We start from the raw sequence: 25,804 nt of genomic DNA, 5'->3' as shown, positions 1-25,804 counted from the left end.
CCAGGTTTTGGTAGTGAGGAGCTACAGGAGGGCCTTCTGTGAGAGATTGCCAGAAGCTTCCCTTGTCTCCAACACAGCCAATGCCAGACGGCTCCAGGATGGACCCATCATTGGCCACAGCTGAGCCCCTTAGTGACAGTGGTAGTGCCTCTGGGATAATGGATTTAAAAACGAGGGGTTGGGGAGGGTGGGGAACTGCTGTGGAAACAGCAGCCAAAGAGAAGAGTGAGAACATGTGAGAGAAACAGCCCTGCAGACACAAAGGTCAGTGAAAACGGAGCAGGAGAAGATTCTCTAGATGCCAGAGTAGAGATTCCCCTGCAACACATAGAGGTCCATGGTGGAGCTATCTGCCTGCTGCCCCTAGAGAACCTCATGCCAGAGCAGGTGAGTGCCCAAAGGAGACTGTGACCCTGTGCGAAACCTGTGCTGAAGAAGGCTCCTGGCAGGACCCATGGCCCAATAGAGAGAAGAGCCCATGCTGGAGCAGGTTTGCTGACAGGACTTGTGACCCCATACAGGACCACACTGGAGCAATCTGTTCCTGAAGGACAGCACCTCATGGAAGAGACCCCACACTGGAGCAGGGGAAGAGTATGAGAAGTCCTTTCCCTGAGAAGGAAGGAGCAGCAGAGACAACCTGTGATGAACTGACTGCAGTCCCTATTTCCCATCCCCCTGCACCACTGTGGGGCAAGCAGGTAGAGAATTCAGGAGTAAAGTTAAGCCTGGGCTGGGGGGAAGGTGATTTTAAAATTTTGTTTTACTTCTCATTATTCACTCTGATTTGATTGGTAATAAATTATTTTTCCCCAAGTCAAGACTGTTTTCTCTGTCACAGTAAATGCTGAATGATGTCTCTTTCTCCTTATCTAGACCCATGAGCCTTTTGTAATATTTCTTCTCCCCTGTCCAGCTGAGGAGGGGAGTGACAGAGCGACTTTGGCGGGCACCTGATATCCAGCCAGGGTCAGCCCACCACAAGAGTATCACTGTATTTATATTTAGGCATTGGTAGCTGGTGACAGAGACTAAGAAATAGCAATTTGCTATCTAATATAACTTTTATTCAAACTATTTATAGCAATAACATTTATTTCTTACTATTATTCTGAAGTGAAAATGCTCCATTTCAGATTTGACTGTAGTGTATTTACTGCAGAAGAAATAAGTAATTCAGTTGGTATTTCTAAAAATATAATTAGTTGATGAGTCAGAGAAGAATTTCATTTTCATAAATGTTAGGGCTGGAAGACTGGGTTTATCATGATCAGCGTGTCTGACCTGTGACTGCGTCATGTCTTAGGAGTCTGCCTGGTAATTCTTGCGTCAGTTTGTAATTAAGCTGGAATACTGTTCGGACAAGACTGAATAAAGGGCCCAAACCACATTCTTGCAATGTACTGAATGTTATTTCACACAAACAAACAAAAGGTACACCCCACAGACAAGCCTGAATATGGTGATTCATCATTTTAATTAAAAAATTGAGGACTATTAACATTTACTAATAGGCTAATCTCTGATAACTCAGTGCAAATTTTTAGAACATCATACATAACCATGAACCAATAAGTGTGTGTATATGTATATGTATATATCTGTCTATATACATAATGCAATAAAACATATTTCTATTTATGGGAGTCTAAGCCTTACCAAGAACTTGTATTAGCCATGTGAGATTAGTAAATAGAAAAGAAAGCAGCTGGGATAAAATGAAAAGGCATAAACTCATCAAAATCTAGAATGCAATAAAAACCATGGAAGAGGAAACTGAAAACCAAAAATGAACACCACATAGAGCAAAAGATAATATTTTATTGACTGGAAAACAGATTGCTATGTACTTGTTGGTCAGTCGTTATCTGTACTGATCTTATGCCACTGCAGTTCAACCTGGGCTTAGCTATGCACACATATTCTTTTTTTTTGTCTTTTTTTTTCAGTCTCCTATCTAAAGTAATGGCTGTCTTCACTATGAATAAAGGCCACTCAAGTCAGCCAAAAAATTCTATGCACTTAAGGTCAGAGTCTAAAGAAGAGTGACTTAAATACATGCTAGATGAAGACTCAGTGCTGAACAGTGCAGAACCTACTATTCTTAACATCACTGCTCCATTCACAATGGCCCAGTACATGAACCAGGCCACTGTAACATACAGTATGGAAAAAGGAAGAAGATATATGTTTGTAACGCAGCTCTGGATGACCTTTAATAATAGACAATTGAGTGCTGAAGCTTAGCAAGCAGATAGAACCTTCTCGAAGCCAGCTACCTAGAAACCAGGACCTTGTACTGCAAGCAAGAACTGCCTAGCTTGCAATGACAACATTACTAATTCTTGACACACTATTGGCAACTGCATGTGGCACATGGTAACATGAATTGAGTACTGGTTCTGGAGAGCTTATAGCTTGTTGTCCACAAGCAGGCATTTACAAGAAAAAAGATGGACTCTGAATCAAAGACCTAGCAGAATTGAAATGGTAAAGCCATTAACAGGGCTTTGATCGCTGTCAAAGAAGCTTTGAAGGGACAAGGTTAAAGGGACAAATGTGAGTGTGCTCTTGTGTCTGCTAATTAAAATATACACTTTATGCATGTATTTGAAGGTCTAGCGAAGACAATAGAGAAAGAGTCCTACGGTATATTAGCTATGGGAAAATGTACATTAGCACTATTCAATCTTGGGCAATTCTCACCTCTTTTTTCAAAATATTGAAAAACTTATATTGAATAACTTATTTATGTTCTAGAGCAACTATGTCTGAAAAATTAAGCACAGTTACCCAGTTTTGGGAAAGGACCTGTGTTGTAGTGTTTTGAATGCCTGAAGACTATGTTTTTGAGGAGCAATCGCAATCCCAGTAAGAGGAGGAAAGTGACCTTTTTTCCCCTTTATCTAGCCCTGGAAGGAGCATCTCTGACTCAGTGGCCCTCTGTGTGGAAGTATCTCCTCCTCACAGTTTCTGCCTGCTTTGTCAGCATCTTTTTGGCCTAAAGTGTGGACGAATATAATATTTATGAGTTGTTCTCATCGATTTTATGATCCAATAGAAAAATGTACGTGCCTAGCTCTCCATGCCCAAGTCTGCATCCGTAAAACAATGTTAATACCTCATCAATATTCATATACCATACAGACTTTTCACAATCATTGGTTTCATGGGAGATGAAAGGTAAATTTTTAAGCTTCTAACAGCAGAGTGCAGTGTGTTACAAGGAAAACATAATGTAGTTAGATTTAAAATATATGTGAATCTTTTCTGCATAATTTTCTTAACCAGTATAGGGCTGTTTAAATTTTTTTATAAGCAGTTATAGATATGATAGAATTAAACTGCTGAGGGAAAGTTACTTGAATGACTAAATAACTGTTACAACTTTTATGTGGTCTTCTTACAGCAGAGTAATGAACTGTGTTGTTACAGAGTGAGAATAATGCAGCTGTACAGCTTTCCACAGAACTACGAAGCAGAGGCACATTCATGGCAAAGGATGTCATCCTGCCGAGTGAGGAATTCCCTGCTCACCAGTGAGACAGAGCATTTTGCACAGTTAAAGCATTCCCCGTGCCACTGACGCTCTTCAAATGAGATATATTTGGCACTTCCGAGAGCTGAAATAGATTATGAAAAAGATGTGAATCCAGTATTTCTGAACATGGTTCAGAAATGTAACAGATTGCTTTCTGATGTGTGATCAGGTTGTCATGCATACAATGAACAAACAAATGAACAAAAATTCATAGTCTGAAATATTCTTTGTTGACTGAATTGAAAAAAAACCCATAACTTTAAAATTAAATACAGTGAGAAGTATTGTAAGTAAAGCCACAAGTCACTTGCTTGCTTGCTTGCTCATAATGCTTCCATTATGAGCTCTGAACACAATGGTTTTATCAGAATGTTCGCTCAGATTTGCTGATCTTCCCAACAAACTCTCATGAAAATTATTTGCAATATGCTTATACATATAGTTTCTATACAACATTTAATGAAATTTATAATTTCCACCTAAGTTTCTTCAAGATGGAGTCTTTTGGAAATTACCAGATCATGGAATTCCTAACACAAGTATCTGAAATAAAATCTCAAGGTTTGTGGGAATTTGAAAGTTTTTGATTTGTTAGTTGTTGTTGTTTTGTGTTTGTTTGGATTTTTTTTGTAAAACCATGCACATTTGATTGGGTAATCATCATTTTCTTTGTCCACTGACATATGTAGCATGTACCTGTAAGAATCAGGCAGTATTTTTTTCAACAGTTTAGTCCACACATAATAGAATTACAATGCAGAACACCAGTAAATCCTCTCAGAAAACTTCAGCAGTCATAGACTAGTGACATATATGTCTAATTATAAATCATCTAAGTACAAAAGGATGCATGTGATAGAGCTTTGTTGCATTTGGCAAGCTTTCTAATTTGACAGGTGTGCCTTACCAGCAGGCAATTAATCTGTGTTCAGCTTGATCACATTTGCATTTAAAAACAAAACTGAAGAAATTACAGACATGAGGGACTTGTGCGTACTGTCCTGGGAAGAGCAAAAAAAAAGCCTTTTCTTATATTTTTAAGGAGGAATTTTAGTGCAGAATCAAATCAAATGATGGAGGAACTCCTTTCGGCACATAAAACGACTCCTCGGCAGTTAGGGAACATGTGTAATCAGCATGTCCTAGCAAGATATATTACATGTGATATAGAGTGTGTCTCTCTAGTAGTGAACTCCTTCAGTCTTTCATTGTGATGAGACTATTTTTTAATGGTGTTTTCTAAAGTAAAGCTTTTGGAAGAGACTGATGATTCATCACTGTCTAGTCCCCTTTAAAAGATGAGACTCACCTGTAACAGGTTTCTTGCAAGCAGCACACTTCTTAGCATACAATTTGCTGAAACAGTCCACACAGTATGGGTACTCATCTTTGGAAATAAACCTTTGTCCATACAGCTGGGTTTTACACCCAGCACAAACAAAACATTCTTTATGCCAAGGCTGGTCATGGCAGGTCACGCCTCCAGAAGTTATTACCTAATGTATTGACAAAGAAGGATAGAGCAATGAAACAAAGGTGTGAATCAGGAAGGATTGTCCCATCCTTCATAAGTAATTCCACTTGTTTTCTCTCTTCCCATATGCACAAGAGGTGAGACTGTGGTCACATCAACTGTTTTTCATCTGTATTTTCAATTTGACTAACTGCAGTTGAGCTCAATGAGCTAGTGGTTTGTTTTTCAATTTTCTATCACAATATAGCCTCCAAATTTGTAATAATCTATTCTATAAAGATGAGTTGTAAGGTAGTGTTTCTACTGTCAAATCACATGCATGACAGCAAATGAATGAATGAATGAATGAATACAGTTGGAACAGGAGGAGAAAAAGTTGGAGAAACTTAAGTAGAAATAGCGCTATCATCAAATTTCCCTGGGGAATAGAGTTTCAGGGAAATAAAGAATAATACTGCATCATGTCAAACAATAAAAAGACTTAAATAGTTCCTGACCCCTTTAACATTCCAGTTTTGGGCTATTCCAAAGTCACGTTTGCTTTTCCATTAAAATCTAAAAATCACTGGCACAAAATACAAGGTTTCAGTTTGGCAATTAAATCACTTTGGACTCAATTCTCATTTATGGGAACTGATGCAAGTTTAAGAAGTTTCAGCTATTATACAGAGGGACACTTTGCATTCCTAGAATTTTTAAGAAGCAAATCTTGATTATTTCACATTGGTGCTGCTAACCTCAATGCCTCTAATAAACATCAAGCATAATTACTATAATTGCCATGTGATCATTTAATACAAATTAAAGGCTAGATGTAGAGACATGAAAATATATAAAAGTACTTTCAAAAGTTTAACTACGGAAGAAAAAAAAACAAGTTTACAGGTAAACATTAAATAACTGCATAACTTATAAGTTATTTGATGAAGTGAAAAAAAAAATTTGTTTTGCTTCCAGAGTGATAGAGGTACTAAAGAATAAGTTAAATTCTGCCATAAAAACCAGCTTAAAACAGTTCCCCAGAAAACAGTATCACGTTAGAATAGTATGATGAATAATATGATACTTTGAGTTTTTTTCATCAAGTAGAGACAATTTTAAAACGTGACAAATCAAGGGAGGGAAGAACTGATTTATTTGTACTTGGGGGAAAAAAGAAAAACTCATTTGAAATCAAGCTTTCTGGTAGCCACAGGTGTCATGTATTGAAGCAGTGGGACTCCTGACTACTGTTATAACAGTTGAATGTTACTTGAGCTGATAATTGCCTGATACATTTCAAGGAAAAAAAAGACAAGACTGTGGATGCCTTGCTCAGCTTAGGTGACTTGTACATGTGAATATATGCATAAAAATGACGGAAAGAGAGGCAAGTTTGCCAAGGCAAAAGGAAAGAAGGCTTTTACATAACTTTCTGTTTAACCTTTGCTAAAAATCACAATCAGTAACAAAAGAAGCCTAAAGCATTTGTTTTGGTCAATAAGTGTATTTCAAAGATAATCAGTCTTAGATTAATATTAACCAGAGCGGGCAGCTGACACTGTTGCAGTTGGCTTTCAGTGCCCAATGTCAAAAGGAAGACTCTGCTCTTATTCTTAGTTCACCAGATGTTTTATATGACCCAGCCCTTTCCACCATGTCTCATTAGGACAGTTTTTACATTACATGTTTAATTACCTTTTTGCAAGAGTAACAATGGTGAGCAAATTGCTTCTCAAAGCAGGGCACGCAGTAATTCTCATTGTCTTTGGTGATTAATGGTTTTGTTCCCAATGGTTGCTGACAATACCGGCAAACAAAACAGGATTCATGCCAGGAACTCCCCTTAAATTCCATTTTACGGGAACCTGAAAAAACCCAAAGTGAACAATTTCCCCCGATACAGCCTTGTAGTATAAGTTTTAAATGTTGAGAATACTCTTGTTTTCAACCTTCGATCTTAGTAGCAGGTTACCCAAGAAAGCACTTATCTTAAATTTAATAGAGCTTCTAAGAATGTACTTGAAATTTCAAGGACATATTCAGATCCATACAATCACCTGGCAAAAGATGTGCTACAATGCCTAAGCTGTGATTTCGAGTCTGTCCTTATATGAATCTTTTGGGGTTTTTTCTTTGTGATTATGCTTCAGTTACTCAGATTTTCTCTCAAGCCAGCCAACTCAGTGATAATGTTCAGATTCACAGCACTTTTATAAATTAGAAATTAATTTCTTGGATGCTTACTTCATCTATTATTGTCTTGTCTTTTGTCTTCCTTAACTAAGGCTCCTTCAATTATAAATGCATTATTTATCTTAATCAGCTTAAACTGGCAAGTGTTTAAAAGTAAATATTTTTTCTGTGATGCAGTGCATTACACGGCCTCTTCTTATAGCTCATAATTTCATCCTAGATCAACAGTTTTTTTATCATGTTTAACTAGATGCTTTTGATACAGCTCAAGGACAGAAAGTAGTTCAGCTAAATACCTGTCAGAGGAGTTTCAGAGATTTTATCTCTGTGTACAGGTGTCCTGTACACCTTGAGGTAGAAGCGTAAGTCTAAGATACGCACAGACAACTGAGAACGAATTATCCAGTGAATCTCCATCATAACTTCCTTCCCCATAGGTAGCATCAGACTGCTAAGACAGGTGCAAGGTAATTTACCATCTTTTCCACATGAAGAAGAGAATTGCCAGTATAACAGATTAATCCCACATTACCTGTTTCCTGGACTGTGGGGCTAGTGGAGAAACTACTGGTTGTATTCAAACAGAAAAGGTTTATAGCTTCATCCCAGCGATTCCAGTGATCAGAAGGCTAACTTTACTGTCTTTGCCTACTACATCTTTTCAACTCAGAGCTAGTGAGCTGAAGGAAGTTAATGATACAGAGACGGGCTGGTGTTCCCATGCCCCTTCAGTTCTCTGTTTGCACTGTTACCTTCAGGCACTTGCTGCAAGGATTTATACTCCCAGACTCTGGGGCAATACCTGAGACATGAATATACACCAGAAGACAATTATGCAAACCTGAGTAAATTCTGGTACTATTCTCATCACATCTAGCAAGGTGTGCCTATTTGACAACATTTTTGTAAACTATATACCATTTATACAGTATATAGTCTTTAAACTGAACACAACTATATTGCTACAACATTTATTTCCTCTAATACAGCTTTTACCTGTCATGAAGAGGAAATAAACTGTAAAATTACAAATCAGTGTTACAGGTTGAACATGACATCAATAACCTAGTATTTATACTAAGACAACAATTCTGCACAGCCTGGACCTTATTGTTTGGTATTAGATCTACTGAAAGAGAAAATTCCTGTGTCACTGCCAAATTTACTGATATCCTTCACCAAAAATTCCCAAGCTAGTAGTCATGAGTCCATAGCAGATAATTTGCAGCTGGTATTTAGAGTTATATGCAGGATCTGTAAAATGTTTTGACCATTGAGGGTAGTTATCTGTTCTGAAAGTTGAGTACTTGCTTGCCTAAGCAAGCAGCTTCATTTTTCCACATTCAGTGCTATGGCTTCTCCTAGGTGCCTCTGAAGAGGCGTCTTTTGGGCAATCTCTCTGCTGTATGAGCTTTACTGGTGTGGTAGCAATGAAAGGCCTAGAGGATGTCCTGAACAAACATGATCACAAACTGAGAGGCAGTTTAGTGGAAAGCGTAGAATTTTCAAGTTTGCTGATGGCAGGAAGTAAACTTACTGTAAACACAAATGTATTCTTTTTAGCAAAAATGCTGATAATGATTTGAAGGCAGATTGTCATGTTTTGGCAGTTTAAACAAAAATATTTCTGAATGAAAGGAATGGTATAAAGAACATAAGCTCAAGGTCTGGTTAATGTGATAGACAAACATGCAGATGTCCTGTCTCATCAGTCACTCCTGCTCACAATAGCTCAGTTTATCTACCCACTCTCACAGAGGGATATGCTTCCTAAGAACTACAACAGAATCAAGGACATAACATGAACTTGTTTTACCCAGTCTTGAACTCTTGATATTTTTTATAAGGATTCATCAGATCTGTCAGTGCCAGATCAGAGGTATCTGCCTGCCCTCTCCTCACTACCATGAGCGTACTACACAGAAAGGAGGAGTAGTCATCTCAAAGCTGTACTGAAAATCAAGGACCTTGTAGCTTGCTTTTCCAAGAAAGTGCTCAAAATTAAAAATGCAGCTCTATTTTTCACAGGAGGGTCCCTGTTGTCTTACCAGGCATAATAGTCTTCTGGCAGTGGAAACACTTAGATGAATACTCATCAGAGTAGCATTCCGTACACAGCAAGACCTCGTCCTTGGCAGCAAACGGTTTCTCCACCAGCGAGCGACTGCACTTGGCACACTTGAAGCACCTCTCATGCCAGTGGCGGCCTTTGTAGGCCAGATCCTTGGAGAAAGTAAGTTCATGTTAGTGAAAACATTTCTTCACAGTGTTTTTATCCTTCAGCTCCTCACAGAATTAAAATACAAAATGGAGAGCACTGCAGTGGTGACTTGACAAGATGATAGGTGAATCCAGCCAGGGGTGTGCTCAGGAATGATTTAAGTACTCAATGTCACGCTGTTTTGTAGATCTCTTGCAGAGGCCATTAAGAGCTGCTCTAGCAGATACAATGGTCCTTCCTTCCTTATGTAACATCAGAGAGACATTTTTATGGGAAGAATCATTTTATATTTTACAGTTGGCTTTCAAGGGGAAACAAGTTATAAACATTTTTAATATGCACAGACCACCTGACAAGAAGTCCATTCTCTATAGAATTTGAAATGAACCTCATGTATTTTCAATGTTACTTCTTTTTTTCTTCCAGCTGACACTGCATAACACTAAAAGAAAGATCACATTATTGCATTAAAAAAAATAATTAAAATCTCATTGAGAACAAAGTGATTATTAGGAAGATTTAAAAAAATCACTGCTTTTGTTTACACCTGATATAAATCCTCCTGAAAACTGAGTAGAAAAATGTTTATTTAAGGCTCAGCAGGCTTAGGAAATGAAAGAGCTAACAGTGTATGTATGAGACCTTGACTAAGAATTCAAAAAAAGACCAAACAGCATATATAATTTTTCCAAGGTTAAAAAAACAAGGCAAAACCAAACCTCAGCCCTCCTCTCCCAAACATAAACCAGCCTCTTCCAGATCTACTTTATAAGTAAGAAGCACAAAAGGGCACAAATCCAATCTCATTGTTCTCCTTTGTCAAGTCCCCACCTTTTAAAGTGCTAAAAATGAAAGAAATACCATGCTTCATTTCAGGAGGTGCTGAGCACTTAATATTTTAATTTGTTTTAGTTAGACTCTGAACCTTGCTGGAAGAAGGCTGTCAGCCCAGACCAGCCTGAGGCAAAGACTGGGTAGGAAGGAGGGGAAGAAAGCCAAGCTCTAACACCTTGGCAGAGGTGGGACATTAGCTGTAGATTTCTGGGGGCCATTTTTCTAGATTACTCTAACCTGTTGCACTCCTTTCTTGTCTCCCCTGCTTTTTTCTCACATTTTTTCCCTTCCACTCAGTCCAAATACACAACTTTTTGTGTATGATCTTTGATAATAGTAATCCTGTCATTAACTTTCAATTTTAAAAGTGAAATTATTGAGTTGAAAGCATATGTTTCCCAGGTGAACCTGACTGGTGCTACGTGTTCAGTTTTGCTGTTGGAAAAATGCTGATGAGAGTTTGAGGAGTGTCTTAATCCAAGCCAGCATTTTCCTTGCATGATTCCTGTACTCAGACAATGTGCTTTGAAGTGCTTTGGCTGGGGAAACCTACCAAGAGACTTATTTTAGTAACTTTCACCGTTTATTTCAAAAGAATGGAGGCAAAAGGAGCATGGAGAGAAGGTGAACACTGCACACTAAAACTGGGAAGGCAAAGGCTTTTTGCTAGGTTTCATCTGAACTTAAAATTTAAAGTCAAGTATATGTGCTTTAAATTGAAACATGGGGTACTGGAAACCCCTGTCAAAGACCAGAGAGGAATTTGTATTATTAATTAATATTGTAAGGAAAAGGAAAGTTGAAAGGAAAGCCAAGGTCAGAAACATTGCCACTAACATGCCATCTGTGAGATGAGCAAAGTAAGCATGGAATTAAGCAAAAATTAAAAAATACTTCATTTCCAAAACCACATGGAATGATATGTAAATTATAAACATGTTGTCTTTTCAGCTTGGCACCTGCATGTCAAAATCTACAGTAAAAGTAATTTATTCAATATACAAAATATTTTTTCAGTGGACATTTCTCAGAAATTCCAAAGTTTCATTCAACCTGATACATTGAATTACATCAGCACCGTATCATCTCTCCAGTACTGTGCAGCTTCTGCAGCCAGTGTGTGACTGGAGGTGAAGTCTAGTTGTGGTCCACACACACAGCCTTGCTGTATGCTTGAGATATACTTATATATATATATATATATCAGATTTCCTAATCTTTGGTCCCAGAGCTTTCCTATTCTGGGAAAATAGCACTGCTCCTGTCTGCTGTGTGTGGATGTACAGCCACCGTGCTTAGGTCTCCTCAGCAACACAGGGATATGCAAAGTATTGGATATAGAATCTGCCATTAAAGAAATTGGATTTGTGTGTAATTTAACAAAGAAGAAGAATCGAAAGCTAGATGTTTACCTTGGAATTGCACTCAATAGGTTGCTTGCACTCTTCACAGGGGTTGGCATACAGGCTGTCATAACATGCAACACAATAAGCGTTTTCATCTCTCAATGCATATTTCCTTCCACGAAGAGACTGCAGGCAGTAATGGCAGTCTGTGTGACTGCTGGTCATTCTGTTGGGGCTCTCCACGTGATCTGGAAAGATGGACAAATCATGTAATTCAGTGGATGGCCATTTGCTTGGTCAAATAATAAGTAATGCTGCATTACCTGTGAAAGTTAGACAGGCATTTTTTGGTCATTTGCAGTACCCTAGATTTCTTAATGCTGGGTCATTCTATAATAAAATGGTAGCCTTTAACAATGTATTGTATTGTATTACCAACATGATGGGGAACAAGAGGACTGCTTCAGCTTATTCTAGTCGTGCTAACACTATTTCAGGTCAGACACCTGTAAATGAAGCCATCTTCACATTCTCTGTGTACAGCTACTGGTATTATGAGCATTATAAATTGGATTTTAAGACATGGTTTATCCAGAAATCAGGTAATGGACATAGAAGCAATGATCCAAAAATGAAACCAACTGCAGAGTTATAAAAAGGCCAAAGAGAAGGGGCAAGTACTTTATGGTGTTTTCCTGACTTTCTCTTGATATTCCTGTCTTCTGTTCATTCCTTCCTTTTCAAAATATCCCCACATCTACCTAACTGAACAGAAGGAAGACAAGGGACTCCAGGATATATGACTGTTTTTCGCATTATCCCAACTGTGCTGCTAATATTTGGTGGCAATGTAAGGTCACACAAATACCCGTGGACAGCAAAAGAGTAAAATATAAAGAGAAATAAACTAAATCATAAGTCAAACAAAATCATAACTCAGAGAAAATTTCCCTTGTTGTTATTGGAAAAGATTGTTTTTTTCTTACATATTTCTTTATTGCTGGGTTCCATGTTGGCAGTACCAAAATAATGTGAGTTAGTTTATATTTCTGTGCCAAACAAGTGCAGGAAATACCACAAATCTATTGAGAGCCAGTTGTACAAATTTCCCATCCTTCAGTTTTTCAGGCTAAAGAGGCTTGGATAAGTATCCAAACCTCAGCTGCTTATAGATCTGCAATGCTGAATGTTTTAAGGATTGTGGAGATGAAGACTTATTTCAGTCTTCTTGTTGCTGATTGGATCATCAGCACTTTGCTAAAATTGGGTCTTGATTCCTGGAAATGAAGGAAGAAGAAACCAGAAAGTTCACAGTGAAGCAAACCCAAAAACATCTGCTGGACTCGTTGGATTGCACTCTTTGTTAAAATCACTGGATGTAGCTGGTTGCCGGCAGCACCAGCAACCACGAATTTTAGAGGAGTTGAAAACAATTGGGGAAGATCTCCTGAAGTATTTACATATCAGTGACTTCGGGCAGCTGAAATTTTTGCACTTTGAATAACAGTGCTAATTTGTTTATTTTAACCAGATGCAAAGCCTAAGAGTAAGGAAGAGAAGCATGTGGAGGACAAGATTTGAGGGAGTGCTTAGCTATGACAGAGCTTACCCCTAGTCCACTTAAGAGTTATGCCCTCCTACTTTTTACACACTCACTGCCTGGCTTATACCCACAGTTGAATTTTAAAAAGGCATTTTATGGGTTTCTGTTTCATAAAATCTAAATTGAAATGGTTGTTCAAACTGTGAGAAAAGAACAACTACTGCAGGTCTCCACCAGCACCAATGCATAAGGTCAGGCATTGACTGACCTATTCTGGGAGATGTAGTGGTAAAATGGTGGAAAGGGGTAGGGAGGGAGGCTATTATACTTGTTTCAGACCAAAAGTAATGACTTGATTGTTTGGTACAAGCTATGGAAAACTTGTTGCTCCTGTAAATTGAAAATTTTTAACATTTAATTGACTTACTGTATTTTTTATTGCCCTTAATATTTTTGCCAACCAAGATAGGGTATAGTAAGGAAATAATCTGTAACTCAGATGAGTGGGAAACATGCTTGTTTAAAAATATTTCAGATGTGTTTTATGTGATATCCTTGGAATAATAGTATACTAGTGTTTGAATCTGTAATACCTCAGGAACTTCTGAATTTGTAATATAATTACCCTCCTAAAACCCTATATGGATATGGGAGCAAGGTGCTATTACTTCTGTTATACAGATGACAGTGGTTGCTTGAGAATTTTAAAAAAGTACCCCCAAGACCAGAGGCAAAGCCTGAGGATGTCCTTGGGTAAAATGTCCTCTAGTAAAATGTTTGAGTTGCCCAAGGCTTCGCTTCAGAAAAAGTCTTCAAAGTTTGATCATGATGATATAAGATCATGTTTGGGAATGAAGCAGTGACGGTGTGAAAAAGAATGAAGATTTTTGCAAATCTTTTAGCAAAGGTCTAAGTAGCCTTTGAGAAGTGCTTTTACCATTAGTTAATGCAATAAAAAAAGCGAATCTCATCTCTCCCAGCACCACTTAGCCTTGCTCCAATAAACAAGTAATGATACGAGCACCACGTAGTTGAGTAGAATGTTTTTCTTGTGCTTTGATCCTAATCTCTAGAGAAATATGTTTACTTTAAGTTTGCTGGAAGCTAGACTCTGTGTTTTGAAGGTCAGTTAAGAAATCTCTGGAGATCTGATGCTATTCACTCTCATGGAATGAAACGCTGACTCCAGCATTCCAGCTGCTAACTTGTGTCCTAGGCACAAGGAAAGATTGCCGTGTCTTCATTCCTTGGGAAAAGATGATTTTGTTATTTAAATTGGAACAAAGCTAAATACTGTTGATTTTTATGTACCTAGTAGGCATGGATACATGATATCATTTGTAGTGTTAGAATATTCCAAGGAGGCGCAGAGGGATGTTGTCAAGGACATGAGGATATTGTAACTGGGGTCCCTGGGGTCAAATTCAGAGAATGCAGCAGTCTCATGGTACGAATAATAAAACAGATGAAAATAAAACAACAGAGCTGGCTAGTCAGCCTGCTGTTATAGCAGATTAATATAGACTCTAGCTACAACAAATAGAACAGGGACTTTCTGTAGAGTCAAATTATTTCCTATAAAATGCAGAGCACTAGAAGACTTCCAGTGAAGAAAGCCATAAGAAAATGGCTGTGAAGTTATGAATCCTGATAAATACAGAGTCATCAAGAAAAGAATGCTTATTTTATCACTGGAGCTAAAAAGCACAGCCACAATATTAATATATCTCAATAATTTATCTTGATGTTTTCTAGAAATACATGTTGATCCCCCTTATGTTATATAAGTATAAAAAGCCCAGAAACATTAATACTACTTAGATGGGACTTAATAAATACATCTGCTTGCAGATATATACATACAGGTAAAATATTACATCTTTCACTTCATGACAATTCTAATGGATTATTTCCCAAACTAAATATACCTGCCATTGAACTTCACCATCTTTTTATTTAAGAACATATAATAATTGGAATAAGCCTCCTTATTAGAGAGGTAGAAAGAAAGAAAAATGATGGCAAAATAAATCCTTGGAACAAGACTGAAGGATATAAAAAACCCAATTTGATCTATTATGAGGAGGACACTCCTGCGAGCCACCCAAGGTACTTGTTCATTTTCAGGTAAGTACAGGATTTTACCTTCTAACATGACTTTGATTATTTGCATGAACTTGCTAACTTCATTTTTGCACCTTTTTTTTTGTGAGAACTGCTGAACAATTCGTCACATACATTTGCAGACATTAAGGATGCTATAATTTATATGTTTCTAAAATTGGCTAGAGAAGCAGTAGGAACTAGGGGCATATATTACAAATCAAGGCAATTATCTACAGGAAAGCAGAGACACAGATGCTAACTTTGAACAAGCTGTTTTATCTCTGTGGCACAGCATAGGTTCTAGAAGCTTCTGAGTGAGTGCAGCGCTCTCACTGATGACATTCTCCTTGAAGCAGCCAAGATGGATGCCAACCAGGATGCTGCTGTAACAATCTGACTATATTGCTTCAAGGTTCACAAGTGAGACCATTTTGGTTGGCTGTCTAGGGAAAGCAGGTAATTTAGAGGTTGATCTGGTAATTTGTACTGAATTGTACTCTGTTTACACACCCCATGACTACAAGCAAAAAGGACAAGTGTTGTGGCTTAGCTAGGGGATCAAGCATCTCAGGAATTCCATAATTTTCTCCTTAATTGGTATTGCCTTCTGCTTTGTTTACACCATGCAAACTCAAATGTTGGTGTAGTCATCTAAATAATTTCTTTTACTTTTTTCTGATATAATTCTTACCCACATTTTTTGCAGGTTTTCACATAGTGTGGTAAAGCCAGTTTTCTCCTGTGCTCATTATGGAACTCATTCCTTTCTGACTGCTGTCAGATTTATGGAATAAAATGAAGTGATGAAATACTTCAGCTGTGCATTGGTGTACCTTGTAATGTAAAATCCTGTCAGTATTCTCAGTCATACTTCCCATATTAAACCATAAAACAGGCTTAAGGATTGCATCTGGTACAAAAGGGCCATGTGATAAAGTCTATCCAAACTAACTGATGAGTTAGATACTTAGAAGATATTTAGACAGTTTAACATTGATTAGCTTCAACTGCCTGAGTTCCAAAAGCAAAGCAACCATAAGCCCAAGATGTGGATGAGAAGTCATTAGTGAATCCCGGGTACAATATTATAAGAGACAATTTAGAATAATGTTGTTAGTGATGTACCCAGGGGCTGACACTGGGACCAATACTGTTCAACATCTTCATTAATGACTTGGAGATGGGACAGAGTCATGCCACAGAGTCAGGCCACAGCAAACTGGCAGATGACACCAAACTGAGAGGAGTGGCTGATATACCATATGGGTATGCTCTCTTCCAGAGGGACCTTGCCAGGCCAGAGAAGTGGGGTGAGAGGAGTCTCACCTTGCAAGGGGAGCTGCAAGATGATTCTGTGATGGACCACAGAAATGTGTATCACTGCTGAATGACAAAAGAGAGGGGATGAAAAAAACCCCTCAGTATTCCCTAATGGGTGTTTGAGCAGGAGTCAGCTCATTCCCATAACAACAAAACAGATTTTGTGGATGCCTTATTGTGAGTCCCTATCAAAGCTAGATGTGCACATAGTCTAAACACATGAGAAATGCTATTGCTGTCAGCTGAAACAATTACATACTTGAAGCTGAATGCATGCTGAATGCATATGCGCTGCCCATATCCTTGGAGAACAGGTTTTAAAAGGTATACTTAGAGATGAGTCCCCAAAAGCTGTGTCCTTTTAGATGGAAAGGAGTTACCAGCTTGTTTGTGGTATCTGGTTCACCACAGGAAAGATTTTATTATTTTTATTGTTGCAGGGTCATGCATGTCAAAACTCCTTTTCCTCACTAATCATTTTAAATTTTAAGCTGGTATTAATTGTTACAGACCAGTTTACAGAAGAGATGCAAAGGTCTGGATGCCTTCAGTAATCTTGGCTCTGTCAGAAAGAAATGTAGGCAGTACTCTGCTCTTCTGCCCTATATGGAGGAGTAAAAGAGAGCTTGGGATATGGACATCTACACTAAACATAGTCCTCACCAGGACTCAGCAGGGAAACTAGATCTAAAAATTATTTTGTGATGACAAAAACTGTATGAAGGAAAATATCTATCACCGTACATATATATATATAAATTTTTTTTCAGTTCAGCAGTTAAAGCCATCCTAAGGATGGCAAGAAACTCTACAAGAGATGGCTAGGCAACAACCTGCTCATGAGGAAAGTTTCCTAATCCCTTTTAGAGGATTAAATTCATGCTCTGAAACTTGAAACATTTGCAAGCTTACAAAACTAATATAAATAAAAAGTTATTGCACCTGGGTATTTTTGGAGAAAAACAGAGTTTTGCACTAAGCTTAATCTAAAATACTCTACTATTCTTAAATTTTTGCTGAATTTAAATAGAATATATTTGTGAAACACCCCCCCACACACACACACACACTTCATGGAAAATGACAGTTTGTTTCAGAAATGTAGGACTCAGAAAAGTGAAACTTGATTTAACAATATTGATCTAAAATGGATTTTAAATTCTCAACAGAAAAATTTCTAGTAAAATTTTAAATTTCATTTTTTATATAAATTTAAAAATTTTATTTGAAGAAGCAATTTTGAAGCTAATTGTGTTTAATTCTAGGAACAGACATGTTGATTTCATTTTGAGAGAAGAAATTTGGTAACAAAAGGACATTTGTGCTGGGTTATTCTTTCTTAATTAAAATGGTGGGAATGTAGAGAATAACATATTGTACTTATGTGGAAATATTAATGCATTTCCCTTCTATCAATGTACAGGTACTACAAGAGAAAAAGAAACATTAAGTATTTGGAGCTGAACTAGTTAAGATGTGACAAATACAGCTGACAATAATAAATACAACTGACTATGCAGTACAACTTTTTCTAGCTGGGTTATTTAAAACCCTGTGACCTAGTTAGAACTGCTTGAAGAAATAAAATGAGCAAAAAGAAAAAGATCATCATCAGCAGCAATGTTAGCAACAAGCTAAAATTGGAAAGAATTTTCATTACCCTATTTAAAAAAAATATACCTGCTTCCTCCCAGCCCAAACATAAATCCCCCAAGTGATAATAAAGCATCTGCTGCAGTGGCACAGGCTTTTCCTTTTCTCTCACAACTGTGCTATACCAACCTGACCTGGTTTTTTGAGAAAAGAAATAAACCTAACCACAGCATTCTTTTAATAAAAATATGACAACTTATCAAAATGAACCAAAGGTAGTTTTCTGATCTCAGTCCTGTTAAAAGATTGTGGTAAGTGAGGTGGTATTACAGCTTAGGAAATGCAAAGGCTACTATTAATAGTATTGGCATGTAAGATCCCTACTTCAATTATTGTTGTATTTTGATTTGTAGGCCAAATGAATGACCAATTTTGCTGCTTACAGTGCTCCATCAGGCTTGGCTGCTACCTTCTTATCAAGCTTTGCACTGAAAACAGATGATATGGTTCTGTAGACAAGCCCTGGGCTGCTTACTACAGCAACAGAAATCATAGTTTGTGATGCCACTGTTGTACACGGTTTTGCTCTTGGCACTATGATTTTCAGAGTGGATTTATTTCTACGATTATAAATACACACAAACTAAAAGTTGGTTCCAATGTAGGATTACCCATTTCTGATTGAAGGAAAATTAAGACTAAAGTTTGTCTGAACACCCAAGACAGTCAACATTTGATTCAGACAAATAAAAATCATCACTAAAATCTTGGAATGCTGGAGGGAATTTGATAAGAATGAAGAAATTCCTTTCTAACACTGAGGAACATTTTAAGAACAAGTTATTTAACTTAAGGATATTGTGGAACAACAAGACCATTGAAACCAGTAAAGTCTATTCAAGTGATGATGTGAAGAATGTAGCAACCACGTCGAATGGAATTGACTGGTTTCAGTACAGGATGATGCTCAGAGACCATAACTCTGACCTGCTGTGGGGAAAAATGTTGGTCTGAGGAAGAGGAGAGTGGAATACAGCAGCAGAAATTGTATTAAGGAACAAATACAATCCAAGACGTTTTTGCTAATTTCTGTAAAAACTGGTAAATGTGTTCAGTAAAAAGTCTAAGCAAGTGATTAAACAAATTAAGAATTCTGCTACTGTATTTTAAAAAATCCAACTAACCCAAACAGTTTTGAACTTTTAATTTGAAATGTTTCTCAGTGTTCCTCTGTTTTCAAGCACCAAACTAAACAAAGATTGACAATCAGAAGATCAGCATGAAATAGTTTTTTCTCTATACTTTTTTTTTAATGCAAACCAGACCCACAGAATTATAGTTAAGCCACAGTTTTGCATGTTTTAATACAAAAATGAATCATGATATGGCTGAATTTGAAACTTGAAGAGCTCACTTGAGAAAGACTGAGCTCCTGATAAGTACATTTACAGCCTAATACTGTTCTGGGCTTCTGATAAATAGAATTATAACCTAATCCTCTGAAGTATTTTACAGGTTTCCTTTCAAAGGTTTCAGAATGTTTTTCTAACAACAATAAAGCAATCTTAAAACACACTTGTCTACAGAAAAGGTTAATAAACTGACTTCCTCAAGGTCAGAGAGCAAACCTGTAGAGTGGGAACAAAAGAAGCCAGTCAGTTCACCTCTGCCACCAGATGGGTCTGCTCATCAGGCTGTATCCATGGCACTGGTCCGGGGTGGTTAAAAGCACTGTACAAAGGTGGTCAGCTTCTGGTGCCAGAGGTAGAAAGAACTTTCAAAATTAGCTGAGACAATAAAATGTTCCAGTTGTGAACTTTGCAAGTGTCCTTAATGACTCTGAGGTTGTGATTAATATTCTTACACAAAATGTTCTGTCAACAACTACACTACTCTCTGGCACTTGCTCAGTCTTGTTATCCATTCTGCTACCTATGTACAAAGACATTTTACAGGAAGATGAATATTTTTCTGAGCAATAAAGCCTCTAGGTGTGAGGCCAGCAAGTTAGGGCAGTGCGTTCAGATCCATTATCCACAGTATCTTGAGATGTGCAAGAACTTACACATATATATGTCCTTATATATGGATCTAGAACAAATTCAAACTCAAAATCAACCATGGCTGAGAAGAAAACTAACATACTAGTATGGATGAAGTAGAATCAAAGAAAAATCTTAGTCAAAGAAGGGGAAACAAGGGACAATAGCTGACGTATGCTGCACAGCATCAGAGAATGCAGATATTTACGAAAACTAACCTAAACCTTCCTGAGGCTAATGAGCAAGGCATGTTTTGTACTTAAAGGATTTCTCTCCAGAGTGATTTCTAGCAGAAATTAAGTTTAGTCATCATTATGAAGGCAACTGAGGCAACTTAGTTAGCCTTTGCAATAGTCTTGTCCTTCACTGTATCTCTGCTACAGAATTTTATGCCATGGGGTTTTATTAACTCGGGTTTTTTTGAGTAATGTTTACATATTTCCACAAAACTCTCCTTATTTCATCCCACTGAAATTTTACAGGAAAAAACAAGTATGAAAAAAAAGGTTCTCATAAGAGCTGTGTGTGTGCCTTGTTCCCAGAAGAATGAACTCAGCTGCAGGAGCCCAAGTGGAGCATCAGCAGCATTTTGCCACACCAACTTTCAAAATTAGGGCTTTAGAAATTTTAATAGAACAGTTTAACTGGAAATAATTAATTTTATGAGTGCCTTAGAATTAGGCAATAAGATATCATTTTACCCTAAACTGGCAGGGAAGTGTGCAGTAAAACTCAGCTTGGTTTTCTTCCCCAGGTGATCTAAAAGTCTTTACAGTATCTAGATCTCGAGTTGACAGGAGGGCTGTTCGTTCAGACAGGTTCAGAATTTCACCCTCTTATTTTGGGCTTGACATTTGGAAGCATGTTGGTTAAGACTTTTACATTTCTTTCTATCTGTCCATGGTGAGGTAATACTAAAAGTTTTAAACTATTCTTTTGAGAAATAAAACTCAGGTATGGAAAATAAAGCAAGAAAGCTGGGATTGTTGGTATAGAGCCCACAGAACACGTCTTAGCAAGTCAACCAAAAATACATGTTTTGTAAGTTATGATTGCCTGCAAATAACCTCGATACACCATAGGTCTCAGCTGATCAGAAGCTTTTTCAAGCAGCTCTTGATTTCATTATCCTCTAATCCTACAAGTTGGTTAGTAAGTCATCGAACGTTTCTACCAATTAAACACCTTTGAATCAAAGTGACTTTCCTAATAGTGTAATGAAATTACATGGGAAGACCATCAGCAACCTGTTATAATGTTAATATATTAAATCCACTACAGTCTGTTCAGTTGCTCAAGAAATGCCAAGTTGTTACATGAATAAGAAGAAAAATATGAACATAAATAAAACAAAGGCATCTGAAACTTGCTTTCTAAATGTAAGAGATTTTGTGCCCAGCTCCAGATATACAATCATCCTGTTTTTGAAAACAGGGATGGTTAAAGAAATATATTTTGAAGCATTTTTATTATTGAAGTGAAAATTACATTTGATAGTTTTCTCCAAGTTTAATTTTAAATCTCGTTATCAAAAAGACTGCCATTATGAAATCATATAGCAGTACAGTTAATGTACATAGACTGTAATTTAAGGACTATTGCCACTGTTACCCATAATTTTTTAATTCTCTAATAGAGACACATATTTCTAGCACCATTGCAGTAAACAGTGATATATCCTTTCAGTATTACTCTTTCCCTTCAAATTCCAAACATAATTTTGATCATAAAAATATGATAGCTGAAAGCTAAAGTATCTGATGGGGAGAGGACTGGGAGATGATACTTCTTGTTTCCAGCAATATTTTGACTTGTAAAAAAATCAGTTTGGAAACTGGTTTTACTTCCAAAGGCAAAAACCACAAAAAACAAGAACAATCCACATTCAGTGTTAATATTAGTTGCGCTAGAAAGAAGTGACTTAACTTGATAGATATTATCTAGAAATTCTTCTTGCAAAAGCAAATAGCTATGAAAGCTTGAAAGGAGATAAAAATGGGGTTTTAAATGTCACAGGAGACAGCATACGCATTTTTTTGTTGACTTGTTCTTTGGAGTAAACAAAATTCATCCTCATCCCATTACAAAGGAAACCTCAAATAATCTTTCTGTAAATTAGTGAGTGAGCCAATTAATACAACGTAAAGAATTGCATCCAACGGAAAGGCATGGTATTTCTTTTGGTACACACACACACACAAATATTGTTATATGTGTAGGATTCTGCATCTAATTTAATTAGCAGTTTTGTGTGTGAGAAAAAAGTTCCTGCTTACTTGCTCAAAATATTAAATTAGGTACCTTGTATACTACCACGTTTAAAGATTATCAGATAAAGTAATAACAGAAAAGAGTCTCAATACTCACGTTTTGTTTTAAGCTGCTTCTCTTGGTAACTTGTGTAGCAAAATAAAGGAAGAAATAATTACACGCCTTCACAGAAACAAGCATTCATCAAGTCCAAAAGAAACAGAACACTTTGCCAGAGCTATTTGAGGGTCCCATCAGAATTTGGCTGGATGGGGGAAGGCTGAGGGTCAGTTTGTTTCCCTTAGACCTCATGACATGCAAATATCTGGCTGCTTTGCCACTGAATCAAATCATTCTTTGACATACTGTGTTTACAAATTGCAAATACATACCATGTAGGAGGTTCTTAACGGAGCATATTTCTGAGAGTTGTCAAAAGGAAAAATGCATTTCTGTTAAAATATCTACGGAATCAAAACCCCCAGCCCCCAAACTATTCAGTGAAAAGAAAAAAAGAAGGAACATTATTCATCCCCAAATACACTTTGCTTCATGCATAATGAATCCAAAAAGTCTCATGTGGGTTTGTAAATCAGAAAAGTTCCAATTACTAAAGTCTGATTGTTGTGTACAGGAAATGGGTAGGCAAGTAGAAGCCTCCTTTAGTTTGAGAGAAGACATTCAGGGACACAGCAGAACTTCTCTGAGACTACTAAAGCAGTTTCTGGGCTGGATCAATTTGCTGAGGTGCTCATACAGTGATACCACCAGACTGGCAGCAATGGCCTCCTCTAGGCTCCCTCTCAGTTCTGGCCTTTGAATTGCAGTCACCTCCTTTACTTTGTGCTCGGACACAGCAGGGGCCAGCTAACTTTCACAGACAGGATCCCACATGCACAGAGCACACAGAGGTCCTTACACTTGGCATAACACTCCATGCAGACCTTTAATCAAACACAGCTGAAAATAAGAATATATGTGCCCATTTAAAAATGCCAGCTGAAGTTAAGCAGAGCAAAAAAAAGGATGGCTGCTTGTGGTATGAACCACGACTGACCTCCAGGCAGATTTTTCCACAACCAAGAGCCAATAGATCTGAATCACTTAGTCTATAACGTCAAGTGGGTGGGAGCTGCTTTATATCACAGATAGACAAAAGAAGGAAATGTTTAAATGTTGAAATATGTATTACGTTATCTAAGTACTTCAGTAAAATTGCCAAATCTGGACATGTTCTGGATGTTATCTGTGTCTAGGTAGTGTCTTGCAGTTAAGACTGATCCTCTGAATATTTTTGCCAAGAATTGATGATCTCTGCTTGTGTATGACTGCCTTGTTAAACCTCTGCAGACACTTATGTTATCATTACTTAAACTAGATTGAACTCTTTTCTCCTATTTTTATATGTGCTATAAGCTTTATTTATACCAAGCATCTTTTATTTCAAGCCTGTGATTTTTGCAGATTGATGACAGGACAAGTTAGGTGTGAATTTGAGTCCAGAATGAGAATCATGAATAGTTTTCTCTTGCCTTTGCTTCCAGAAAGAGAAAACTGAAAGTACAATTCTTAACCAAGTACCTTTTCTAGTTCATAAAGCAGATCAAGACAAAAGTATTATCCCAGACAGATCTCTTGAAAGAGCTAATGACACTTGTAACACAATATATTCTTTCCATAAAGGATGAGAACTTCAGACACCTCCTCCAGCACATCGCTTTCCTCATGCTTCAAAGACTACCCTCAAATTTGGCTAACAGTAGACAGAGATAATAACTGCATTGATAGAAGACAGGCCCAGAGAATCATTTAAAACAGAATCAGAGTTTTTGCCAACGGTGCAAATTAAGCACAACTGAGGAAGCCAACAAAAGTCTGCTGTTTCTTCAGAGTATCAGTTAGATGTTTCCCGCAGCTCTTGCATCTCTTCCGGAACTTCCTGAAATAGAAAGCAGCTTATTTTGTCTGTTTCCTGACACGACCCATCTTGACCCACCTTGCTCTTCATGTTAAGGATTTGGGAAATTCTTCAAACAAATGATGGTTCTCTTTAAACTACTGAAGTTACTCTTCCCAATTTAGAATATTAACTATTTAAAAAGAAAAATGCAAATAGATGGCATTCCTTAAGAACTCCTAAAGAAAATAATAAAAAAGTAATGAACTTGTTTTCCTGAGAAAATATCTTTGGCATTTACCGAATATGTTCTGTTATTTGGGCTAGTAGAGAATGGACTCTGGTCTCAAAGTACCTATAAAGTACAATTGTTTTCCAAAAAGTTTGAGTGCTTTTTGAGCCTCCAAATCCATGCTACACAAAAGGAAAAATCATTACATGCCTCATTGTTATATTCCTCCCCAAGCATCCACTTTGGGCCTCTGCTGGAGATACAATCCTGGGTTACACTGACTTTCAATATGACCCCCTACAGTCACTCTAGTGTCATCTGCAGGAGTACTAGACTTCCTATTAAATGAGAAAACCCATATCTACCCAGTTTTGTAGAAATTTCCATTTTCTTGGCCTACTGTTACTTAATAGAAAAAAAAAGTTCAAGGAGCAACCACTTCTTGAGTAGCCTTATGACCCTACACAGAGAACAGAACTACTGCAGTTTTATCTGAACAAGCTGCAAGATGGGTTCGTGCAGACAACAAAACTCAGTGACATTATTTAGAAACTTGTGCCAAGTTTTTTTTAGGAAGCTGTGAAACAAGGGAGTTGGAGAGAAGGCTGAAAGTTCTAACAGAGCAACAATTTGCTTATTTCCAGCAGACCTGCAAGTAATCAACTATAAAAGCCCCATTTTGCCACTTAAAAAGAACGGAAGGCGAGGCTGTTGCTGAGAAAGGTGTTACTCTACCTATGGCTAATGCACCCATTCCAATCTGCTGAGAGTAGCAGCATACACGGCTGTGAGATGAATGTTTGTAAGAAATTGTGTATAAACACACATGTGCGTCTTATACACATCGGTTTATGAGTCTAAAAATATAATGGAGATGTTTAAATACCATAGGTGAAGGGCATGAGAGGCTGACACTAAATACTTGAAACCAAAGAAGTGTTAATTTGTATACTTTGTAGTGCCTTTCATTTCCCAGATATTCCAAAGGGCAGTTTTGTTTTGTGAATTGCACCTCTGATTAATAAGACAATATTACTCTTCCTCCTGCATACATTTCTCCTACAGAGAAAAAAACCCCATGAATTAGCAAAATATTCAGGACTTTGTGAACATTCCTTTTCTTTCTCTTTCAAAATACTTTTATATCATAAACTGAAGACTGAATTTCCAAATTTAAGAGACAACAAAAATACCTGTGAAAGTTTTCCAACCTATGTCTCCTTGAATTCT

General features: G+C 37.3%; 1 protein-coding gene across 3 annotated transcripts; it reads right to left on the bottom strand.

Moving 5' to 3' along the window:
* Positions 1–1,193: 1,193 nt before the first annotated feature.
* On the bottom strand, positions 1,194–25,804 carry FHL5 (four and a half LIM domains 5). 3 transcript variants are annotated; one of them, XM_017818714.1, is made up of 6 exons: positions 22,838–25,804; positions 11,658–11,839; positions 9,239–9,413; positions 6,693–6,862; positions 4,851–5,037; positions 1,194–3,623 (listed from the first exon to the last, which is right to left on the bottom strand). In XM_017818714.1, exons 2-6 carry the CDS (start codon positions 11,814–11,816, stop codon positions 3,472–3,474), a joined length of 843 nt encoding a protein of 280 aa, XP_017674203.1. In that variant the 5' UTR covers positions 11,817–11,839; positions 22,838–25,804; the 3' UTR covers positions 1,194–3,471. The 3 variants fall into 3 exon arrangements, with proteins under 3 accessions (XP_017674203.1, XP_017674202.1, XP_017674204.1); XM_017818713.1 differs by having other exon boundaries at positions 22,563–25,803; XM_017818715.1 differs by lacking the exons at positions 9,239–9,413; positions 11,658–11,839; positions 22,838–25,804 and adding an exon at positions 7,723–7,831.

The sequence above is a fragment of the Lepidothrix coronata genome, unplaced genomic scaffold, assembly GCF_001604755.1.
Source record: "Lepidothrix coronata isolate B3197 unplaced genomic scaffold, Lepidothrix_coronata-1.0 Scaffold70, whole genome shotgun sequence".
NCBI classification, from domain to species: Eukaryota; Metazoa; Chordata; class Aves; order Passeriformes; family Pipridae; genus Lepidothrix; species Lepidothrix coronata.
The sequence above is the reverse complement of the archived record's forward strand: the minus strand, read 5'-3'. Positions and strand labels throughout refer to the sequence as shown.